Here is a 24,014-nt window from a genome sequence, read left to right on the forward strand (position 1 = left end):
TCAGGATGCTAAAACAAACAGAACAATGTTTTTCACAAGTGATTGTGGCTTTGTGAGCTCAGGGCAGAGGAGGTTCAGACAAGCCAAGCTGTATGCACGGTCTTATTTTTTTGCTTCTCACTCTGAATAAGAGAGTGTCCGGGGACTTCTCCACTCTCTGTCTCCAGACAACACTGAACTTCTGACCGCTGAGCCATCTGCGATTATAACTACAGTTTGAGAAAGGTGCTGCTAGTGTCAAACTGTCTATCCCCCTCAACCTCTTTTCCTCCACCCTGAGATGAACCCTGTGTGGCTGAGAGGAGATTGATGGAGGTGCTGTACAGTAGCCAGAGAGGAAGTCATCAGTCTTCTCGCAGGTTTTAGAAGCATGTGCAGGTGAGCTCCCTGACTATTTATATTAGCACATCACCTTAGCCGCAGAGCAATGCCAGACCAAGCACAATGTGTTAGAGAGAATTTCATCCATTAGTCTGATCCTCAGCTGTGCTCAGGACCCTTTGCCCACAGCAAAATCCAACAAAATTCAGATTTACCCCTGGAAAAAAATACTTAAATGTGTTAAAATAGCAACAACACACCCATGTTCCTATAAATCCAAAATGAACTGTCTTTCACAAGTCATTTTACTTTTATAAATCACATATTTCTGAGTGAAACAGCATATTCAATGAAAATATTAAGGCGATTTAGGTAATTTGGCAGTCTAAACTTGGTTACACCCAAAAGAAGCTATTTTGGTAATACGCCTACAGTTCTTATCTACTTTAATTGAGAAAGACTGAAATCCCCAAAATTGTGACAGACAACATTTCCTGCTACAAAATAGTAATAAAATCTCAAAATCATGTTTTATCATTATGTTAAATCCTTTAAGTTTTTATCTTTTGTCTCTGTAGTAAATCATGATGGAATTTTTTTTAGGCCTGTTCAGTTAATACACATGTATTATTATTATTATTTTTTTATTAATCAAGGATGCATTAAATTGATCAAAAGTGACAGTAAAGACTTTTACACTGTTAATGACAATACATACCTTTTTTTTTTTTTTACTTTCTATTCATTAAAGAATCCTGAAAAAATATCACTCTTTTCAAAAAACTCTTGAGCAGCACAACTGTTTTCAATATTGGTAATAATAGCAGCAAATCAGCATGTTAGAATGATTTCTGAAGGATCATTTGACACTGCACACTGGAGTAATAGCTGCTGAAAATTCAGTTTTGCCAACACAGGAATAAATTACATTTTCAAATGTAATAAAACAGAAAATTGCTATTAAATTGTTATAATTCTATTTTACAATATTACCATTTTACTGTATGTTTGATCACACTGAATACACAGTGCTATTTAGGAGATCAGAAACAAAAGAAAAAAACATTTAAAAAAATGATTAAGGCCAATTTTCTTTATACATTTTCTGGATCCACCAACTGAATAGTCTTCCTTTGAAAACTATTTAGCAACAAATTTCAAACGTTGGTGTTTACATAAAAAAGTACTGTGACTTTAAAGAAGATCATGCTTTATCTTCTTGATTTGCAGATGAATGTGCAGATTGTGAAAAGACAAACAGATCCCTCCAAAACTTAAAAAAAGGCCGCTGATACAATCCAGCTTACCAAACTAAAAGAGGCATGTGGTTTAGACTGAGTGAGAAAATGGTTCATATTAAATAAATATACATATACACACACAGCAGAGCAGGGAGGGGCAGAAATCAAAGGCGTCCTTGTAAAAAAATGTCTAACACATTAATGCTCCATTCAAACAGATGGTCCCCATTCACTCGCTGAGCATTGAAACCAGGCGTGGAGGCTCTCATAAAGTTATGAACCAAGAGACACCAGACAAAGGCTAGCTTTCAGGGAGATTTTGGCTCAAGCAGGGAAGAAACAAACATTAATTCATTCTAAAAAAAATATGACAGCCATAGAGCTCTCTTCATTTTATCATAAACACATGAGCTCAGACAGAAGCTAATAAAATTTTGCCATAAATTTTAAGGAGTTTTAGCAATCTTATTTTCTGATAGCGGGACCGCATTTGAAAGTTCTGCCAAGAAGCAATTAAAGAGTCACTAGGCAATTATACATTCTCTTTACGAGAATCTACAAATAAAATGCTGGTGCTTTTGCCTTTGATTTAAATATTGTATCATATTCCAGAAATTTATTTTAACCAAGTCTTTGTTTCTTAGCTGGACAATACTGATGGTTAAGACCTTTAGAATGGGTCTCTTCCAACAGCTCTACAGACAGACATGTGCTACCTAACAAGTGTGTGTGGCGTGGGGAGCAGGTGCAGTGATTCACACACAAACACTGTCTAATCCCAGAGTCTAAACTGTGGTCCCTGAGCTCTCACAGAAAGAATCTTCCATAGAGAAAACAAGGAGCAGGTTTGCCTGTGTGTGTGTTTGTGTTTCCTCCCGAGAACAGAGAGTAGGGCTCAACTCGTACATTATATCCGCTTTAGACACAAAAAACAACCTGTTTGCCTCAAACACAACAATACAACAACAAAAAAATCTTACTTCTAAACTATTTTGGTTATATATTTATGCATATATTTATATTATTTAATCAATATATTTTTAGGATTTCATCTTGCTTCCTTTTTTGGTGTAAGACAAAATGGTGAAAAATTGGCAACTTACAGATTTGGATGATTCTCTGTTGACTTTGGCCTCCATTTCCCATATGTGATGGCCATCTGCAAATAATAAATAATAAAGAGCACAAATTTATAGCATATTATTAACTTTCACTTAGCATATGCAAAAGAATACACCGTACAACTTCAACTCTGAATTCAATATTTGATATATTTACATGTATATTTTATCATAGAGTGATGGAAAGCAAAAATTTGTAAATAACTTTAATTTTAAATAATCTATAACAATCATGAAAAATAAACATACAACTACGCATATTTAGTATAGATACATTTTTAAAGGGATGAAAACAAGATAAATGTAGGAGAATCTTTTGCATTTTTGGTGCAAATTAGTGCCACTTAATATGTCAATATGTAAAATGGCTAATAATCTTTTATATATATATTTATAATTTTTTTTTGCTGTTGAGTCACAACTCAACATAAAATCTGGGTCCTGAAGCAAAATAAGCAGAGAACCGCTGCCGCAGACAACCTCAGTATAACATTAAAAAGTTCTTCTAGAGCTATCACTATACTGCAGTCAGCCTTGCGATTACATCATGTCCTGTCTGCCTCTGACCCGCTTGGGCAGATGGGCGGCTGATGCAATCCTAATGATCTTACCAGAGCCAAGAAGTGTGTGCGTGTGACGTGCCTTTGCTATGGGGGGGACCAGTCGCTTACATCAGCCCCTTGTGGAATCTCGCAACTCATGACAAATAGTGTCTGAAGGGTCCAATAAAAGGCCTAGTAAACTCTGCTTCAGATAATGAGCAGCGGCTGTTTGGCTAAAGAGCGTGGGGCGTGCTTAAACGTCATAGACTCTCATCTGTCCTTTCTCTCAAATCGGCAATCTCAGGCTTATTTTCTCCTTATTATAAAAAGTTTTATTTAACTATTTTCAGCCACCAGTTTCTCAATGCAAACAGGCTTTCCCACACAAACGCTCGGGAACAAAAGACATATTAAGGTTTCGTTTGCTATTTTTAGTTAAGACATCATTGAAAATACGTTTTTACTCAGGCTGTAAAAGCAGGAGAAAACCGCAGGGTAGTTTGGTCACAGCAGCGACCCGCTAGGGCAAACCACAGACACACACATGAAAATATAAAGCATCATTGCGTCTAAGAGAGAATAAAAGAGAGGAAAGCAAGCAGAAGAAAGAAAGAACAATGGATGACACATCTTTTTAAACTTTCCATTGGCTCGTCTGCTGTCGTAATTTTACATAATTGCATATTGCTATCATACATGTCACACTGACGATGCTCCTGGCTTTAAACAGAATGCGGTGGAAAACACTGTATTGGTTTTCCATGATAATTTTCTATGACAAATATGCTCCAGTATTCCTAGACATTGAGTTCTTTATTTATACCACTGAGAAAGATCAAATGTATTGTTCTCACCTCTTTGAAATATTTATATGAGGTCCCAAGTTTCAAGTCAGACAAATTGCTGGTCAAATTTCAAGACAAATGACCTGTCAAGTTCTTCCAAAGTTACTCAACAGCATATGCGCTGAATAGATCCGAATAGCATCAGATTTAGAGGCGTGCTAACAATACTGGAGTAACGTCTGATTGCGATGACTCTGGCATCGGGAGTAATTTTCCATTGGAGGTTCTCAAACTATTCCAGACATATTATTCCAATGGAATGCTGAGACTATTTTGATAGCATTTTAAAAGAAAGCTTAGACAGTGGGGTCTAGTTTTCGTGGGCAGACAGTGAGGGCATCCCTGGCTAGTCGCGCTGCGGTCTGTGATGTGGTGGAACGCTCTGTCATTACTGCTGGAAGGTAATGTGATGCTTTAGGGAACCTCCATTCCCACTGTCTCCTTCTCTCTGGCTTTTGTTCCTGCTCTTTTTCAGATCAGTTCCAAGGAGTTAGTACCACTGGCGTATGCGGAGTCAGCGGACAAATATATTATGGTTAAATATGTCTATCTACAGCGATTTTACGCCTCATTTTAATAGATGATATATACATTACAATTCAAAAGTTTGGAGTCAGTACATTTTTTCTGGAAAGAAATTAATACTTCTAATCAGCAAGGGTGCATCAAATTGATCAAAAAGTGACAGTAAAGACATTCATAATGTCACAAGATTTCTATATCAATTAAATGCTGTTCTTTTGAATTTTCTATTCATTAAAAAAAAAAAAACATGGTTTGCAAAATAAAATAATAAGAAATGTTTACTGAGAACCAAATATTAGTATATTAGAATGATTTCTGAAGTATCATATGACACTAAGACTGGCGTAATGACTGCTGAAAATTCCGCTTTGACATTACAGCACTAAATAATATTTTAAAATATTAAACAAATATTCAATTGTAATAACAGTTCACAATATTATTGTTTTTATTGCCTTGATGAGCATAAGAGATTTCTTTCAAAAACATAAAAAAAATCTAAAAAATCTTACCAAACCCAAAATTTTAGATCAAGGATAAATATCAAAATGACAGTTGATCAGTAAAAAAGTTCAACTAAACAGAAGAGAGAGTTAAATTGACTTAAATCACCGTCTGTCTCCATCAGAGATACTATTTCACCCTAATACAATCTCTTGTGTGTGATATTTGTACATTGCACATTTTTGGGAAAAATCTGGAATGCCTGATTAACTGAAGAAACACTGTATTAAACTGATGAATCATGGCCTTAGCAGAGAAGACAGTCCCAGAATGCACTGCAACAAGCTCAGTGAAAATCTACAAGTTTCCAGTATTATTGATTAGTCACTGCAGCTCTAATTCTTTGTAAGTAATATCACTCTGCACCCCATCCTCCCTTATTTTGAGCTTTCTTTCTGCAAAGGTTCAACCTTTTCTCTGAGCCTTCCCTCCAGTGGGACATGTCTAAGTGCTAGTGCAGGACTGTGGAGCCTGTGGTCATAAGAGCCCTCTTCTCTACTCTCACTGAGCCATGTGAGTGGATTACCTGCCTGCTCTCCAGGCTGGAGAACTGATGAGGACACACAATCCTCTTGCCTACGACTCAGCCACTGACCACATCATATCAGAATACTTGCTCAGTGAGAAGTACACAAGTCCATTATCAATAAATATCATGAGCTGGTTTTCTTGAAAGCCAAGGTCAACCTGACATATTTCAAAAACTAAACTCTAACTAGATTTTACATGTGGTTACATCTATAAAACCTGCCACTACCGAATGCTTTCCAGGGGGCTACTATGCAATTATGCAATTGCTAAGACATTCAGATTAGTTTTCAGACGTTTCTATGCAGTTGCTAGGGTGGTTGTAATTATGTTCCACGTCAAAAATGCCCACCCCAAAGATATTTTGGTTTCTAGATATGGCCTTTGATCACAAATTTTGGTGAAAAATTCAGATCACTTAGAAAGCCACCAGTTACACAATGATTTACACATTAAAGGTGCCATGTGCAAAAATTGAGGTAATAATATCCAAAAAATGACCTACACGCATCAAAAGAATGAGAAGAAATAAGGGCGATGATGTCATTAAAAGAATTTCAAGTTATAGTGCTGCAGAGATATCAACCTTAATTAGCATTAGCATTACTAGCCCCGGCCCGACAGGTGTCGTAATACCAGTTTCGGCCATGGAAGGCGGTATGCGGGCAACATAACCACCAGCCAACCTGCAATACACAAAAAACTCGCACGGCTTGTGGGCGTAATCTAACCTGATGTCAATCGTGTGGAAAGTACAGCCCACTACTTCATTTCAGTTCAGGGAAGAGAGCAGAAGGATGATTGAAGCCCTTGGCAAGAGACCACCACCCGCTACAGGGAAATCTCGCTCGGAATCACAAATCAAATCCGATAAGAAAAGGAGCCGAACCAGAGTAAACATCGGCACTGCTTTCAATCGCTGGAGACAACTGATGGACCTGAAAGAAATGAGGTTCGACACCCAACTTGCAACATTACTTTTGGATTGGTAAGTTAGATGCTGTTAGTATTTCGCTAGAAGTTTGTTTTTATATGTTTGTGTATTTTTTTTCGGGAAGTTATAACATAGAAATGTATCGAAGGCTGTTCGATAAACGTGCTAATGTTAGCGATGGCTAACCGTAGCTGCGTTTGATAATTAGCTAGCTATAACTTACCCATTTTTTAATATCATAACTAACCTGCTCTGTCGGTCTCCGTGTTCTCTTTGCCTCGTGGTTTTTCTGTACGTGAGAAAATTGATGTGTGGCGTGAAAGCGTGTGAAAAGAGTCAATTGCGTGTGTCTCACGGTGAATGCTTGAGAGTTGGCAGCTCTGGTTACGTTGGTTGGCGCTAGCTTGGTCAACATCAGCTGTATGATGTTGACCAATGATGTTGACAGAATGCTGTCTGTCAAATTAATTTAATTCAAATAATGTGTATATACAACTCAAAATTTAATATGAACGAAACGAATAGGAACATATTCACTGGTAAAGGTGAAGGGGAGTACTTTGAAGATGTCATGTTCCAAAATCACTTGACATCACCCAATGTTCCTCTGGAGGCAAAACGTCCTCTTAGGCTTCGGCTATGGCTGTAGGGTTGTCGTGAAGGTAGGGGCGGAGCATAGAGACTATGCCGTTTCTCGTTTGTTACTCTAGAGTAGACCAGTTCACTTTATTGAGGCATACTTCCCCGATCTGGTATGGAATGTGGAGTATGACTTGATTTTTTTGCCAGACATGACGGATGGCACCTTTAAAGTTTGGGGTAATTTACTCTCCCTTAAGATGTTTCAAACTTCTATGAGTGTCTTTCTTCTGTTGAACATAAGATAAGATATTTTGAAGAATGTTGGTAATTAAACAGTTGCCATTGAATTTCCACGGTATGAAAAAAAAATGTCTACCTTCAACTGGTTACCAACATTAATTAGAATATCTTTTTTTTTGTGTGTGTACGTGTGTTCAGCTGATAAAAAAGACACCCATACAGGTTTGTAACTACTTGATAGTGAGTAAATGATGGCAGAATGTTACTTTTTAGGTAAACTATCCCTTTAATACTAAAAGGGACAGTTCACCAAAACATTTAAGTGATGTTGTCATTTACTCACCCTCATGTTGTTCTAAACCTGTATGACTTATATTTTAAAGAATGTCTCAATGTTATGATGAACATCATCCAGAGTCCATTTTTCGAAACAGCATATTTTGCGTTTTATAGAATAAAGAAATTCATTCAGGTTTAGGATCACATGATAGAGAGCCAATGAGTTTTGGGAGAACTGTTTCTTTAAGTATTAGGTACTGAGTATTACAAATAGCTAGTGATGCTTGTCTCAGCAAATACCACTCAAAAATTAACTTCAAAATCAGAAAACTCTTTCTGGATCAGCTTTTACTTGCCAAACTCCCCCTAAGCCCAGATCAGAATCAAAAGCCCTGTTGTGCTGTTGATTAGGGTGGGCCACAAAGAAAGAAATCTTAGTGCCCCAGGGGTAGAAGGCAGTCAGGGAGCTGGGTGGTGGTGGTAGTGTGTCCAAAAGCCTCCCTCAGACTGTTGTGCTGTAAACATACACAGATGCGGCAACACAGACCTGCTCGCCACTGCGTTGTGAATAGACTCCCTTGTCCTCCCCAGGTTGCAGTGGAGAGCGATCCCCCTCCTCTGGGCAAAAGGGATCAGCGTATGGCACGAGAGAGAAAGGGGAGCTCAGGCTGGGATGACCCTAATTGCAGATGCTCAAGCGAGCCAGTTTTCCAGAACGTGCTAATGAACAGCAGCTGTGGAGTCTTCAGGCAAGCAGCGCTGCTCTTCTATGCCACGTTAAAACGCTACAATGTGCTAAAAAATGTCCATTGCGTTTAAAAGAAAAACAATAAAAGACACCAAATTCTGCCAGGCCATTGTCATGGACGGTCTGTTTATGAATGTCTAATATTATTTTTGTTGCTCTTTAATGAGGAGACAATGCAGGGATTCCCTGAGGCTTGTGGTCGTGATTGGTTTGTTTGCGAGAGAGCACCATTGTTGCCGAGGGTTGTTGAGGACAAGCCAAGCCTCAGGGCTCCTTCACACGGAGGTTATTGTTCTGAAGTGTGAAGGCGGACTCCCGCATGAGATTTTCATTCACCAAGCCTCTCTAGAATAAACTCATAGACCTATAGAAACCACTCACAACTTACAACATTATTAGTAGCTGTTAAGGTGAGCATCACTATTACTATTGCTAATAGGGAAGTTTAAAGACTAGACTAAACTAAACTAAGTAAAATAAAATATATGTTGTGTTCTATGGCTATGATTGTTAACATGAACTTGAAATGATGATTTAAATCAACTGTTTGTTGAGTTAATTACCGGGGCCTTTCTACGAGTTACATTGCTACTCCAGTAAATGGTTAAGAACTGCCTTCATGTGAGTCACTGAATCATTGCTTTAACCATTTTATTCAAAATAACTGATTCTTTTGGTAAAAACGACTCTTGGTTCAGTAAGGGAGTCATAGTCAGTAGTGGCTCCAAACAATTCAATGAAGCAGTGAGAACGATTCAAACTTCTAACTCTAAGTTCAGACCTTTTCATGACTGTCCCATTAAAAATAATAAGTTCATACAAGTCATTCGTTCACAAATTGGACAAAATTCTTTGCACTGCTGATGCTGTGGTTTTGAAGCAGTGGTGCACACACCTCACAAGATATTTGATGAAAATGTATACGGACACACACAAGTTATTGCAAGTACATTTTGAATGACTGACTTAAATTTTAATACTGTGATCATTTTGGCAGCAGTCTGTGGTTTTAACCAATACTGGGGGTTGATGCATCTAAAGTGTGTTTTCAAACTACCATCTGTCTGTTCACCGTATGATTAAGTAAAAAGAATTTGGCTTATGGTTTTTATGGACAAAAGCCGAGACCAATATTCACCTGTGCTGTCTGGAACCACCCATGACTGCAGACAGATCTACTTCTGTTCTAATGAAGACTGACTCACACACACACAAACACACAAACACACACACACACACACACACACACAGTCTGTACCTGGATAACTTAATATAAAGGGTAAAAATAAGCATGGTGACAAAGCATTATCATATGAACTCACAGACCAACACACAAAGAGAGAGGGGAAAAAGAATTTTAAGTGGTTCTGCAGCTAGGCAGGCAGTGAAGTCCAGTGAGTCCAGATGTAAAAACGCTTTTGCTCTCATGAGGGTGTTTCTTTGTGTCTACCTCTTCCTTTCACTCATTTTTTTTGCCCTCTATTTTTCCTTCTGTTAGGAATCCCCACTGTTCCGTAACACACCCACACGCACATATTAACTTTAACACATCTGGCTCAAGCACTCACACACAAACACATACACCATTTCCAGTCACTGGAAAAAAATTCGATTCGAACAGCAACCACGATAGATCACAGCCCTGGCCAGTGTCAAATAAAGATAACAAAAACAAGTTCTGTTGTTACGAATTTGCATACAAAGTCAACAAGCTGCTCAACCACTGACACTGTGAGCTCTCCACCCATCTTAACCTGATATGCATCTGAGGATGCCAACTTAAAGAACTTTACAGTTGAGAAATTCTTCTTTCTCCCTCTTCCTCTCTGTCCACGTCTAAGAAAAGGAGATTAGTATAAGTGTTATCTTTAGTCATAAGCCAAAATGAAGATTTCTTGGATGTGTCTGATTATGCTGTGGTGTCTAGACCAGACAGTGAACTCAGATTAGCAACATACACATATTAATCACAGATGACTCTGATGTGGAAGGTGCACAGATCAGGCAGCAAACACATTTATATAAAGCCATATCTATCTATCTATCTATCTATCTATCTATCTATCTATCTATCTATCTATCTATCTATCTATCTATCTATCTATCTATCTATCTATCTATCTATCTATCTATCTATCTATCTATCTGTCTGTCTGTCTGTCTGTCTGTCTGTCTGTCTGTCTGTCTGTCTGTCTATCCATCCATCCATCCATCCATCCATCCATCCATCCATCTATCAGCAAATCCATAGCAACAACCCAAAAACAAGGCCAAAAATCCACCTTAAAAGGCATCTAATAACTGCATCTCTTTTTAACAACTTTCAAATAAGGCTTTGTCAAGATGACATTCATAGTCTGGCAAACTATTCTATTCTATTCTATTCTATTCTATTCTATTCTATTCTATTCACATGAATTAACTATTACAATAATTCCATTTGAACATTCTGCTTTACTTTCAATCACCAGTCAGTTTTAAATGATTTCCCTACACTTCATTCTTTCTCTCGGTTTCAATTTTTCCTCTCCCTTTGTATATTAGTTTCCATTTAAGATACGCTCCAAGTACAGATGGGAAAAGAGTGCATGAAGTCACGTTGCAGCTGAGAGGAAGCAATGGTCAAAAAGAGGGAGAGAGAGATAGAGAGAAAGAGAGAGAGAGAGAGAGAGAGAGAGAGAGAAAGAGAGAGAGAGAGGGGGGGGATTCCCTGTGTGTGAGTCACGTTGCGGGAGCCCCCTCTTTACTCATAACAAAAACAACCCATCCCTTCAAGACTGAACCCGCAGAAAAGGAGTACACAGCACTGCAGACCTCAGATTGATTTCAACACCTTTTCATTAACAGTCACCATGTTGATCATCTTGCAAAAAATATTCCTCTAACATTTATCTAAAGGAACCGTTCACCCAAAAATTACATTTCTGTCATTTTGTCTCACCCTCTTGTTGCTCCAAATCTTTCTTTCTTCCATGGATCAAAAAATGTACATTGTTCAAGCATATCTTGGCCACACATCTAAATTTTGGTCTGTTCCTCACACAATTGTAATACTATGAGATTATGAATATAGTGTGCAAGTTGTTTAGACTATTTCTATGGTTTCTGTTTCATTTTGGATATGCATACACTTGCATTATATGCATATTTTCTCAAAAGACCTTTTGTGTCTCATGTAAGAAAGAAAGTTATAGAGGTTTGGATCAACGTGACAATGAATAAGTAATGATTCAATGATGTCAATGATGAATGATCATTTTATGGTTGAACTATTCCTTCAAAAATTATGATACTAGAACTAATATGAATCTAATATGCAGAAATCCCATCTAAAAATCCACAGAGAGGCAGAGGCCTCGTTCCCTTCCTAAAAACAGAGTGTTTCCCAGTTTTAAAGAAGCCAAAGTTTTATAGATGATGGTAAATGCAAATACAGGGGAATAAGTTATAAGGCAATGAAGCAGGAGCATGTGAACGAGCTCATGAAAAATAGTGGAAAAGATTTGCCTTTAGAAAACTGGACAGAGAGAGAAAGAGAGCGAGAGGGCTGTTGATGCCAACGGTGGGCTGGCTCAGGGGTGTTTCCATGTGAGGAGTGCCCAAGAATCCACAACCCATGCCAGACACAGGGAAACCCTTCTCAAAAACAAGAGCACACACCCTTCTGTCAGCAAGCACACACATGCCCTCTCTATCTCTCTCTCTCTCTCTCTCTATCTCCCCTTTACACAAACACCCACGCACATATGTGCACAAACCAAAAATGTCTCTTGGTTAGACAGCATGTTAGTGATGCAGTAATTAAATCAATTGGACCTTGATGCAACAAAACTCATGCAACTTCCACAGCAACTTCTATCCATCTCCATTCATCCATCCATCCATCACTTTAAAACCAACTCTAAATAAGATATACAATTTACTAAGACAAAATTTAATATAAAACACAATAATAAAATACTAATTTTAATTTCATTATATATAGAGAGAAAGAGAGAATTGCCTACTATATTAGAGAAAGGGTTCGATATAATTCTATAACTTGAATGCACTTCAGCAGCTTAATTTCCCTTCTTCACAGGTAAAACAATGAGGCCATTTCCTTCAGCTTTGTGTTACTGATCGCCAAACATCCAGCGTGTTTACTTTAATTTGCCTTGGCCTTGTCTTCACCGCCTGTCTTTTTTTTTTTTTTTTTTTTACTCATCAAGGAAATGACTGTTTGTAAATCTCAGGTATCAACAGTCAAGGGCTACTGCTTCTATTTTCCATATGGAAAAAGAGAGAGACCTGAATAAAGACAGACAAAAAAAATCAAAACAAATGCCCAGAGTGCACTCTCTCTCTCTCTATTTGGGCTCCATTCCTGGGCAGCGCAGGCAATGGAAAGTTCTGGAAATGTAAATCTGTTAGGTTAAAAATACAGCGCATTAATGTGCTCCACATGTGGCACTCTGGCATAGTAAGGAATATTTTGACGGCAGAGAGGGGAAGAAGGAGGGATGGAGGGAGTGGTAGGAGGGTTTTTCTGGAGGAAAGCATACACATACATTCACACTATTAAAGAGAGGAGTTTAAGAGCAAAGCACGACCTTTCCACACATAGCTTCTAGAGGACTGTCACAGAATAAATGCTCTGAGTAAACATTGATGCTCAGGACAATAACAGAGAGACAAGCCACTGCATCAAGCCTAGGGAGGAAGGTATTCATATTGGATGCCTTTACTCCCATTGGACAATGGGCAGTAAGTTGCAGTGTGCACCACTAGTGGCATCAAAAATAATTCCATAATTTTAGTTTTAGCAGCACAACACAAAATCAGCTCAAATGATGGGATAGTTTTGGGATGGAATTAAGTGTTCATCCAAACAATGGATATTGAGAGTGTGTTTGGGAAGTTTTGCAATTTTGTTTTAAAATATAATATTTTAAACTGTAATTTATTCATTTTTTTGGCAAAGCTGACTTTTCAGCAGTCATTACTTCATCTTCAGTATCACATGCTCCTTCAGAAATCAGTCTAATATGCTATAACATTTCTTGTTATTATCAATGTTAAAAACAGTTGCACTGCTTAATATTTTTGTGGATCCACTTGTAGGCCAACTTCACACCAATTTATACATTTTGGGTTAGTTTAAGATTACTTTTAAACTAACTTTAAATGTGATTATTGTAATTAAAAAAACTAAAAGAAATAAAATAAATTTCAATTCTTTGTTGTCATCATCATCAAATGCATTAAACATTACAAAAAGTTAAAAATTTAAATGAACAAATCATATTAAAATAAAAACATCCAAATTTGAAATATTTTATTTGTTTACTTGAATGTGTTTACTTTAAGTGTTCATCCGAAAAATGGAAGAGAGGAGAGTATTTGGAAAATTGGGAAGTTTTTGCGGTTCAGTTTTATGCTGCATGTGTCCCAGAAATAACATACTGAAATGTTAAAAGTTAAAACGATTTAGTTAAAATGTGAAAAGTTACGCAGTGTTTGCCTAAATCCAAGTGTCCTTGCTACCTCTCCTATACAGTATGCCAGGTTAGAATCCATCCCAAATCATTGTGCTTTGAAAACAGCATGCCAAATATGTCCAGATGGCACCTACATATGCTTTTTGACCTAATATTGTCCAGATACTCTAGAACTACGCAAGAGGATTGGTTTGCGATTGTTCTCTGATGCCCTATTGAAACATATCATTATGACCAGGCCAAGACAGAATTTGTTTTTGTTTTTAGGGCGACAATCTGTGAAGTGGATTTTGGTCAAAAGTGATGTGTAAAATGAAGTGTAAAAAAAACTAGACTCATATTGGCATCTAAAAGCATACAATAAGCAAAATATTTAATTAACATGCAAGGGGTGGGGGATGTACTTTAAGAATGACACAGAGATTCCTTGTGGACCTAATTATAACCCAAAACATTTACATCACACTTAAAACTATGATATTAACCATCGTCAGCATTGCGTATATCCTTGTACTTAGGGGAAGTATGCGAATTGGGATTCAGCCTTTGTCCCTAAAGCTTTATCTTCAGAAATTTTCCAAAAGAGAGGCCATTTCAAAACAATTCCTATTGCTCTCTCTCTCTCTCTCTCTCTCTCTCACACACACACACACACACACACACACACACGCGATCACAGCTTTGTGTTCCCTACCTTGTGCTCGCTCCACAAACACCACCTTGGAGTCGGGCTGGAAGTTGTGCCCGCTGATAAGCATCTGTTCCCTCCCTGAGGCGGCACAGCTTTCCATGCTCTGTTTATCCACGAGGGGCAGCTCCTGTGCCGAGCGCTGGGCTGCAAGGAGGATAAAGAGACAGAAAGAAAGCCAGGAAAGAGATGTAAATGTGTAACACACTATGGTTCAAAATGTTGAGTTATGTTTTTGAAAGAAGTCTCAATAAGGCTGCATTTTTAAAAATAAAAAATATAGCATAATAATAATAATAATGTAAAATATGATTACAATTTAAAATATCTGTTTTCTTTTTTTATTATTATTATGAGTAGTAGTAGATTTCTTTTTTTTTTTTTTTTTTTATACATGTGATGGAACAATTAATTTTCAGCAGCCAATACTCCTTCTTCAGAGCCATATGATCCTTCATAAGTCATTATAATATGCTGATTTGGTGCTCAAGAAACATTTCTTATTAATATCACATTTGTGCTGCTTAATATCTTTGTGAAAACTATGATTTTTTTTCAGGATTCTTTGATAAATGTAAATGCTAAAAAAATACCATTTAACCTTCTTTTTTTTTTTTTATAATGTAATTTTATTTACCGTCACTTTATGGTTTATTAATTTCTTAGAGCGAAAAATCTTACTGACCCAACCATTTGAACTTTTGACTATATATATAAAGTAGTTCAGTCTGTACTTTTGTAAATTGTACCTGATATGTGCTGCTGATATATGCTTCATATGTCTTTCACACGTTTAGCCTTTAACTGGCTAAAATCCAGAAATCACTCATATTTTATGAGCTGTGCTCATTTTCTAGTGATATTTCTCATTTACCTCATAGCAATTGATCAGGCCTGGCAATTATTAGAGCGAAAAGTCTGTCTTTGATTTATTGATTCAATCCATCTAATTACAGCATTCCTGTCATCAGAACACAGTGCTAGCAAGGACATGAGTTTGATTCCCAGGGAATAAATTAACTGATAAAAAGTATATAAATGCCATGTTAGTCATATTGAATAAAAATAGGCAAATAAAAAAAAGATTTAGTGAGATTTAGTGGCATGACTCACAGCACTCAATGGGGTTAGATGCCACCTGTAAGGACACCATCCTGCCATTGGGTTGGTTGATGTGGACACGGAACACCATCCTCACACGCGTGTTCTTCCGTCCGATGTCTGTCTCACCCTTCCGGAGCTCGATGTCTGAGTTACGCAGCTTCAGAATTCCAGCGCAGTCGATTCTGTGGCACAGAAAAAACGTTAGTGTTACAGACTCAACAAATCCTTTCAGAAGTACAAAAATGTGCGGTAAATATCGTTAGACAGTTGTTTAATAAACATTTTCTCGGAACAGAGTAAATGTTTAATATATTGCCTGAATTTTTTTGTTCCATTTCTGCCAAAATTATGCCTGGCCCTGCACAAATAAATTCCCTTTCTCTCTCGTCTCTTCCAATTTCTGCTTCTGACATGGCAGAGATGTTGTCAAAAAATCCATGAAAAGTTTTCTTTCTCCATTTAACGTTCAAATCCTCAAAGTCAATTTAAGTTAATACCTGTCAAAAGTAAAAAATATTTGTAGAGCCTGTCAAAGATCTGAATCTCATTGAAGAAACATTTAGGGCCCTTTATTTAAGATGCACGCAAGTAAAATGATCCTTAAAGCTTACTTTAGGAAAAAACAGGAATTCTGAAAAAACTTGAGTAACAATCACTGAATACGAGTGATATGTTGTTGCAGTAAAGATATTAACGTCTCCATGTGTATGTGGTGAGGATGAGCACAATGTGCTCTAGATGTCATCCAGATTTTAGATGAAAATGACAATTATTGAAAAGATTTAAATTAGATCGAATACAAAATAAAATATGCAAATATATAATATAAAAGACAAAAATTATAAAAAATAAAATCGAATGAGTTATATAATGAATCATAAATCTGGAATCATAAACTGAATTATACAAGGCTACCGAATTATTAATTATACAGCTACTATAATAGAGCGAGGTTATATTCGTCATTCCTTTTGCTAAACAACTGCCTGTGTTGAGCTTCCAGCCTTCCATTTTCAACACTATATGCATTCAAACTGAACTCTATATAGAAAGTAAAAAAAAAAAAAAAAAATTGTATATATATATATATATATATATATATATATATATATAAATTTCTCAAATTTTCTCCAATTTCTTTCTAAAAGAAAATGTGGAATTAAATACTAAAGACGTTGAAAAAAAATAAATTAAATGGCTAAACTGCACTGACATAGGGACATTTTTTGGCTTTACTACAGAAACGTGACAAATCGGGAACGCTTCCCAGAAATCTCTGAAACAGGATCCAGAGGGGTGTGTGGTTTTCTTTTTCTTGTCTTTTTTTATGTTTAAGTTAAGTTTTACATCCATTATAGAGTGGGAGGAAAATGCTGAGCTGGTAAGACTGCTACCGCCTGGCTTGCAGAACAGACCCCGTCGAACCATTACAGGCTCCACACGACCAGAGGCCTCTTGTAACACAAGCCCTGGAGCTCATACAAGGGAAACCCACAGCGCTGGGACTCCTTGCACACACAAAACACACTTCTGCTTAGCAACTGTCTTCACAACAGGAGGATCGGCAGTGAAACAAAGTTTTTTTTATGTTGTTTATTGTAGGAAATATGCACAGGATGCATGTAAAAATACAAAATTACCAAGGTACAAACACTTCCCCCCACTGGGCTTGTAAGTTTCTCTGTGTTTTTCCTGTCTTTCTGAAATGTACATGTATACTCACATGGCCCTCATGTTGCTCTCAGGCAATAGAGGAATCTCAAGAACTTTGGTGTTGGACTGCATGACCTCATGGCTTGGTGTGGACACAGTCTTCCCAGTTATACGGTGGACCTGGTAGAAGGCATGGGGCCGGAGAAGACGGTCGTCTGCTGTCCCAATAAACAGCTGAAGGGTCAGAGGCTCACTCTCCATATAGCCGTGAAGCTGAAAGGTACAGATATGAATTTATTGGCATAACCTGTTTCTAGCGGTTTGTCTATCCACAATTAACAAGGAAGTGACATAATCACAGCCATTCAGATGTTGTTTAATGTAAAATGGGATTTTTGGACTTTAAAAGTGGGCGCTGCATATATAGAAACCTAACAAACAACAATATGTCCTGTTGCTTAACAAAAACTCAAATGGCAGCTACATTGACAGATACAAAATTAAGCTACATTTTGTCAGTTGCTCAGTTTTTATTTCTTCAAGGAGGTGTAAGGAAGCCCCACCCACACTGAAATTTCACTGGACCAAAAACCTGTTTGTCATATACATACTATTCAAATGTTTGTGTCAGTATGATTTTTATTTACTTTTATTCTGCAAGGACCAATTAAAAATAACCCACTGTAACAAAAGATTTCAAATAAATTCTGTTCTTTTGAACTTTCTATTCATCAAAGGATCCTGGGGGGAAATATATCACATGTATATCATGATTTCCACAAAAGTATTACACAGCACAACCGTTTTTGACATTGGTAATATAAGAAACTAGCAAATCAGCATATTAGAATGACTTCTGAAGGATAATGTGACTGGAGTAATGATACTGAAAAGTCAGCTTGCTATCATGAAAAAAAAAAAAAACTTTTAAAATACACACAATTATTTTACTGTAATAATATTTAAAAATATGACTGTATTTTTGATCAAATAAAATCATCAAGCATAAGTGACCCCCAAACTTTTGAATGGTAGTGTGTATTAATCTTCAAATATACTGTAAATGAGGAGATACTGATTGTGGAAGCTGAGAATAAATAACACAAGGAAAACCATAAAAAAGAAAGTTGTTTTAAATCATAAATTCTTGATGTAAATATGAAGTAAGAATTTGTATTTATTTTCAAAACTCAAGCCCATTTGGTCAAGTCTCTGTAATACACAACTGATGTATGGACATCCTCAACGAGGGTGGTCAGAATCTGTGGTGAAAGTCCTGAACCACTCTGTATATTTATCTAAGCAGATATGTTTAAGCCTGGCATTTGTGTTTATTCAGGCAATAGGGAGTGCACAGGCCAGAAAGACAGAGGCCAGAGAGATCGCACTCTCAGAACCCTCCCCTCACTTCATTACATTATCACCCACTAAAGGAATGCCAAGACTCTTTCCACCCATGGCACGGAGTTCAGAGCAGTACGTCCACACCTCCAAGTGCTGTGGGTCAGTTCTTACCCACTCAAGCTCTCAACCTCCATGGCACATCTGTGGCAGATGAGGGAAACAGCTTGAGGAAAAAAAGTAGATCTACAGCACAGGCTCCTTTGAAGAGTTACTAAACACAATCAGTGAACAAATTCTTACTGGAAAAGGTTACGTCTCAAGTGATATTGAGCAAGACCAACTGTTCTTCTCATTGGGCTCGTTCACTAATAGTGCTTACGCATGTATTAAAACAATAAAATCATGATTCATAAATACAAGTTCACGCATTTTTTTCTAAAATAAAGATCAAATTTAGAACCAACTAAATTCTTCGTGCAATACTTGAAAAATATTTGTATTTTATTATGTTTATATATTTGTGAGTTGTTAATTTAACTATATTAACCATCACGAAAATGTATTATTATAAAATATTATATTATATTATATGGTTTATAAAATATACTATGCTAAATCCCAAAAGTCAATATTTAATACACTTAATTGGTTGTTTTAGGACTTTTTTGTTTGTTTGTTTGGATGATTAGGACTTTTATTTTTCAAGAATTTTAATCATAAATTATAATTGATACTATATCTATCTATCTATCTATCTATCTATCTATCTATCTATCTATCTATATAGTTCTGTCAAACGATTAATCGCGATTATAACCAAAATACAAGTTTTTGTTTACATAATATATGTATGTGTACTGTGTATATTTATTATGTATATAAATACACACACATACAGTATATATTTTGGAAATATTTACATGCATATACATTTATATATTTATATTTGTGTATTTTAGATTATATATAAATATTTAATATATTAACATAACATATTTTTTATTAAATATATAAATGCATGTGTTTGTATTTATATATACATAATAAATAGACACAGTATACACATTTATTATGTAAACAGAATTATTATTTGTTTTATTGCAGCCAATCGTGTGTAATGTCTGTCTAAAAGGAGTTTATCATTAAAAATAATACTGATGGATATAAAACATTTCTGAGCCTTTTTGTGCAATTAAGAACACTTGAGTATGCAGCTGTTAGCAAATGAGACTCATAACAGTGATAAAATAAGTCCTAAATAAATATACTCAACCAAATAAAAACTCTACTAGCAGTATTTACCAGAAAAAAAAAGAAGTAATAAAGATCATCCCAGTCACAGTAGGCCTATGAGATAAAACCAGTCTGAATATTATAAATGTGGAAGCACTGCTCGTACAAAGCAAACCTATATTTAGTGATTTCGTCACTTTTTCCAGTAACTGCGGTGATTTTTGTTGACAGAGCTGTTCTTTGAGAAGTTAGCTTTTCGAGAGACTTAAGCGCAGACGTGGAAGCACATAGCTGTGGTGCGGCAGACTCACTTCAGAGGCTACACACTCACATGCTGACGGCGCATGTGGTCAAACTGCATCCAGGATACAAAAAATCTGACAGAAACCACCAGGAACCCGAGCAGAGGGAGAGAGAAAAAGAGAGACGGGGCTCTAGCAGCATGGGTACAAAAGTCCTGCCCATCAAAAACCACCAAACCCCAAGCGGAGAGACAGCGTCTAACAAAGACTTACTCTGAGGTTACAGTGACTTACATAGTTATGGGAATACATGAAGTAGGTGCTTAAAATATTGAAAATACAGCTAATTCATTAAGATCAGGGTGCAAATTATAATGGCAAGTCTATTTGGTTTGTGAAAAAGTAGAACTTGAAAAATACTTTGATAAAACCCCCAAATTACTGGCAGAGTACTTTTAACAACTATGCTAAAGGTCACAAAATAACTTGCACATTGACGGAGATCCTCTGCGGAGGACATCAGTGGTGACAGAGCATGAAGGGAGGTGCCGTCCGCTAAAAGAAGAACATGTGCAGTTGAGAGCGCTCTCTAATCTGATGGTTTACAGAATGGGACAAGCTTGTTTGAGGCTCTTTCAAACACTCCCCTTTTACTTGCCTGCCAGAACTGTGTGCAGCGGAGACTGGACGCCTCCACACGATGCTGCTGCACATGATGTCAGTGCAGTACATGGACCTTCAGTTAAACAAAAGGCAGCTTGTGCACTAGGCCGGAAACGGCAATGAGTTTGAAAAAAAATGAAACACGAGGGTGAGAGGATCTTGTTTTTTCAGACGGGAGTCGCACTGAGCCATTTATTCACAGTCATTAGCACCTCATTATTTTGAACTCAAGTACCCAGCATCCACAGATGTACATCGAAATTTTGAGTTCACCTTTAACAGTGATTTTAGTAGATAAAGCGGCTGTAGAGACCCCAATAGTCACATCCAACCACACTGATTTTTTATTTTAATTTTTTCAGATAAAACCACAACTCCTGTCTTTAGGAATTCTGTTATCCATTAGTGAGCATCTGCAACCAACTTGTGTGCTGAATACCCATGATTCAGCTACGAAAGCTAATGAGGTGTGTGAATCACCAGTGTCTGTTGAGCAGAATGGACTGACACCACAACACTGTGGTCTTGTGAAATAAAAGAAGTACTTCAGTCACGCTTCCTGAATTTTGACATGCAGTATAATAAGCAATATATAATATAAGGGTTTAAATCACAGTGTGTCACTATGACTGGAGAGAAAACAAATGCAAGGAAGTTTTCTTACATCAACAAAAACGAAAACAATGAGAGATAGAGTATATACTACCATGGCACCTCATGGAGAGGATTTTGCAAGATGTTGACTAAAAATGGTTGAAAATAAGACATTCTGTGAAAATCTCTTATTATGAATGTTAGCTTTAGTATTAAAGTGTATATATATTTACATTACTGTTCAAAAGTTTAGGGTCAGTAAGATTTGCTTTTATTTCAAATAAAGGCTGTTATTTTGAAATTGTATTCATCATAGAATCCTAAAAAATATAAAAATATTAAGCAGCACAGCTTTTTCAGCACTGACAACAAGAAATGAGCACCAAATCAGCATATTAGAATGAATTCTGAAGGATCATGTGACACTGAAGACTGGAGTAATGATGCTGAAAATTCAGCTTTGTCATTGTGTACATTTTTAAATATATTAAAATAGAAATTAATATTTCAAAATATACTGTGTTTTTGATCAAACAAATGCAGCCTTGTTAAGCATAAGAGACTACTTTCGAAGAAAAAGAAATGTAATGACCCCAAACGTTTGTGATGTAATGTATATTACTAGAAGACATATACTGCAATCTAACTAATCATTTCCTGCATCATCCTAGTTAAAGATAAACCCTGCAGCTTTTGATATTCTTGTTTACACTGGTTTTCAACCAGTTATGTATAGTTACAATTTCATAATACATATAAATTAATAATGTCTAGTCTTACCTGCACCCAAATATCCCTTTTTAAAGTCTGCAGGGCTTTTAGAAAAAAAATGTAATTATTAAAAACACCATTATTAAAAGCCACATTGTCCCTTTAAGGCTTAAAGAGACAGTTCAAACAAAAATGAAAATTCTGTGATCAAAATTCTCTGACCATTTACACCCTCATGTCATTCAAAACTGATAGAACTTTCTTCTGTGAAACTCAAAAGCAGATACTTTGAAAAATGTCTAAAAAAAATGTAAATAAATAAATTTAAATAAATGTATGCATTTTTTTAACATACAATGAAATTCTTTGCAGTCCAATGCTGTTTTGGACCCAACTGATTTTCATACAAAAGGAAAAAAGAAACATTATTACCCAGAAGAAAGAAAGCTGTACAGGTTAGGAACTTCATAACGGTAAATGATGATAGACTTTTCATTTTTTGGGTACACTATGAGAATCCCTACTGTCTCTGAGAGACTCTGAACTTATACCTGGACCACTGGATGCCCTCCTGATAGTGCTTTCACGGCCCCTCTGCTGCCTTCAGTCTCGTAGTGAGCACGGTGATGGGACTTGGGTTGGACATCAATCTGCAGGCTGTACGGCCCTGAACTGGAAGGCAACTGCCAATCAAGAGCTGGCAACGATGGACTTCGAAAATAAGAGTGAGAGAGTAATGAGGCAAAGAGAAGGAAATAACTTTAGTCAGCACAGATGAGTGGCTGAAATATTAGGAATTAAAAAAAACAAATAAAATCTATGTACTACCAACCTGATGTAAGGCTTTGGCTTGGACCAATATGGGTGTTGGGGCACATCCAAGAAGCCGCTGCAGTAGGTCTCTTTTTTAAAGGGCAGGCGTGCTGAGGAAAAGTCCTCCTGGCAAAGCTCCAGGGATCCTGTCTCCTCTCCACCTGGTTCTACTTTCAGGTTCATCGAGGCGCTGTGCTCCAGACTGGTCTTGCGGGACTTCAAAGGGATCCCCTCCCCAAGATCTGCTAATCCATCTGTGGTGAGGGCATTAATGGCGGCAACAATGGCGGAGTTGGTGTACTGATTGGTGTTGGGCAGCCAGGTGTCCTCCGTCACGCTGAGACGGGGCGAAGTGTGTGGCGATGGCCCCGGGGAATGATTTGGCGAGTATGGATGGTACTTGTGCGACTGGCCACCATTGAAGCTGTACTTCCGTTTACCACCACAAGGAGAATTCGGTCGCGAGCCTCGGTTGCCCATCCAGCTGTCGTCTGTGATACTGGTATGGGGAGAACCGGAGGGAGAATGGCGTGGAGAAGCTCCAAGTGTGCAAGACTGCAGAGATGAGGAACCTTTCGGGGAGACACAGGGAGACTGCCAGGGCGAGTTCTGCGGCGAGTTGTCATAGTTGTACGAGAAGCCTGATTCGTACGAAGATGCATCTGAATGGCAGCTACGGGAAGACACGCTGCTCGCCGGGCTGAGGCAAGTGGGGTCACGATAACCATCAATGCTTGGCAAAGTTAATGTCACTATGGAATTAACTCGCTTGGCCACGGGAACGCTGTTCTCCTCCACTTCGTCCTCTGGGAACTGCCCGTAAGCTGTTATCTCAATGCGTGGACTTTCCAATGTTGGCGCTCCGTTGGACCTGGTGCCGGATGTTTGGAAATAACCCACTGAGCTCATGTCATCTTGAGAGGAGAACGAGGATGGCTGACTGATGGATATCGACAAGGAAGGGCTGGTCTGGAGATGGTGGTACTGGGAGGGTGGGCAGGGGTTGCTCAGAGCTAGTGAGATGCTGTTGTTTTGGCTGTAACCGTATGAATCTGTAAGGTGCAATCACATTTTCATGA

The 24,014-nt window shown here is 37.4% G+C and overlaps 1 protein-coding gene across 1 annotated transcript in view; it reads right to left on the minus strand.

Moving 5' to 3' along the window:
• The window catches only part of LOC132104118 (nuclear factor of activated T-cells, cytoplasmic 1-like), a 41,077-nt gene that overhangs the window by 14,436 nt on the left and 2,627 nt on the right, over nucleotides 1-24,014 (minus strand). The window contains exons 2-7 of the mRNA XM_059509348.1: nucleotides 22,955-23,987; nucleotides 22,674-22,833; nucleotides 17,406-17,608; nucleotides 15,692-15,864; nucleotides 14,585-14,725; nucleotides 2,666-2,721 (exon numbers count right to left, since the gene is read on the minus strand). Of these exons, the coding sequence (XP_059365331.1) occupies nucleotides 2,666-2,721; nucleotides 14,585-14,725; nucleotides 15,692-15,864; nucleotides 17,406-17,608; nucleotides 22,674-22,833; nucleotides 22,955-23,987 (1,766 nt within the window). The remainder of the gene's footprint in view (nucleotides 1-2,665; nucleotides 2,722-14,584; nucleotides 14,726-15,691; nucleotides 15,865-17,405; nucleotides 17,609-22,673; nucleotides 22,834-22,954; nucleotides 23,988-24,014) is intronic.

This window comes from Carassius carassius, chromosome 25, assembly GCF_963082965.1.
Source record: "Carassius carassius chromosome 25, fCarCar2.1, whole genome shotgun sequence".
Classification (NCBI taxonomy): Eukaryota; Metazoa; Chordata; class Actinopteri; order Cypriniformes; family Cyprinidae; genus Carassius; species Carassius carassius.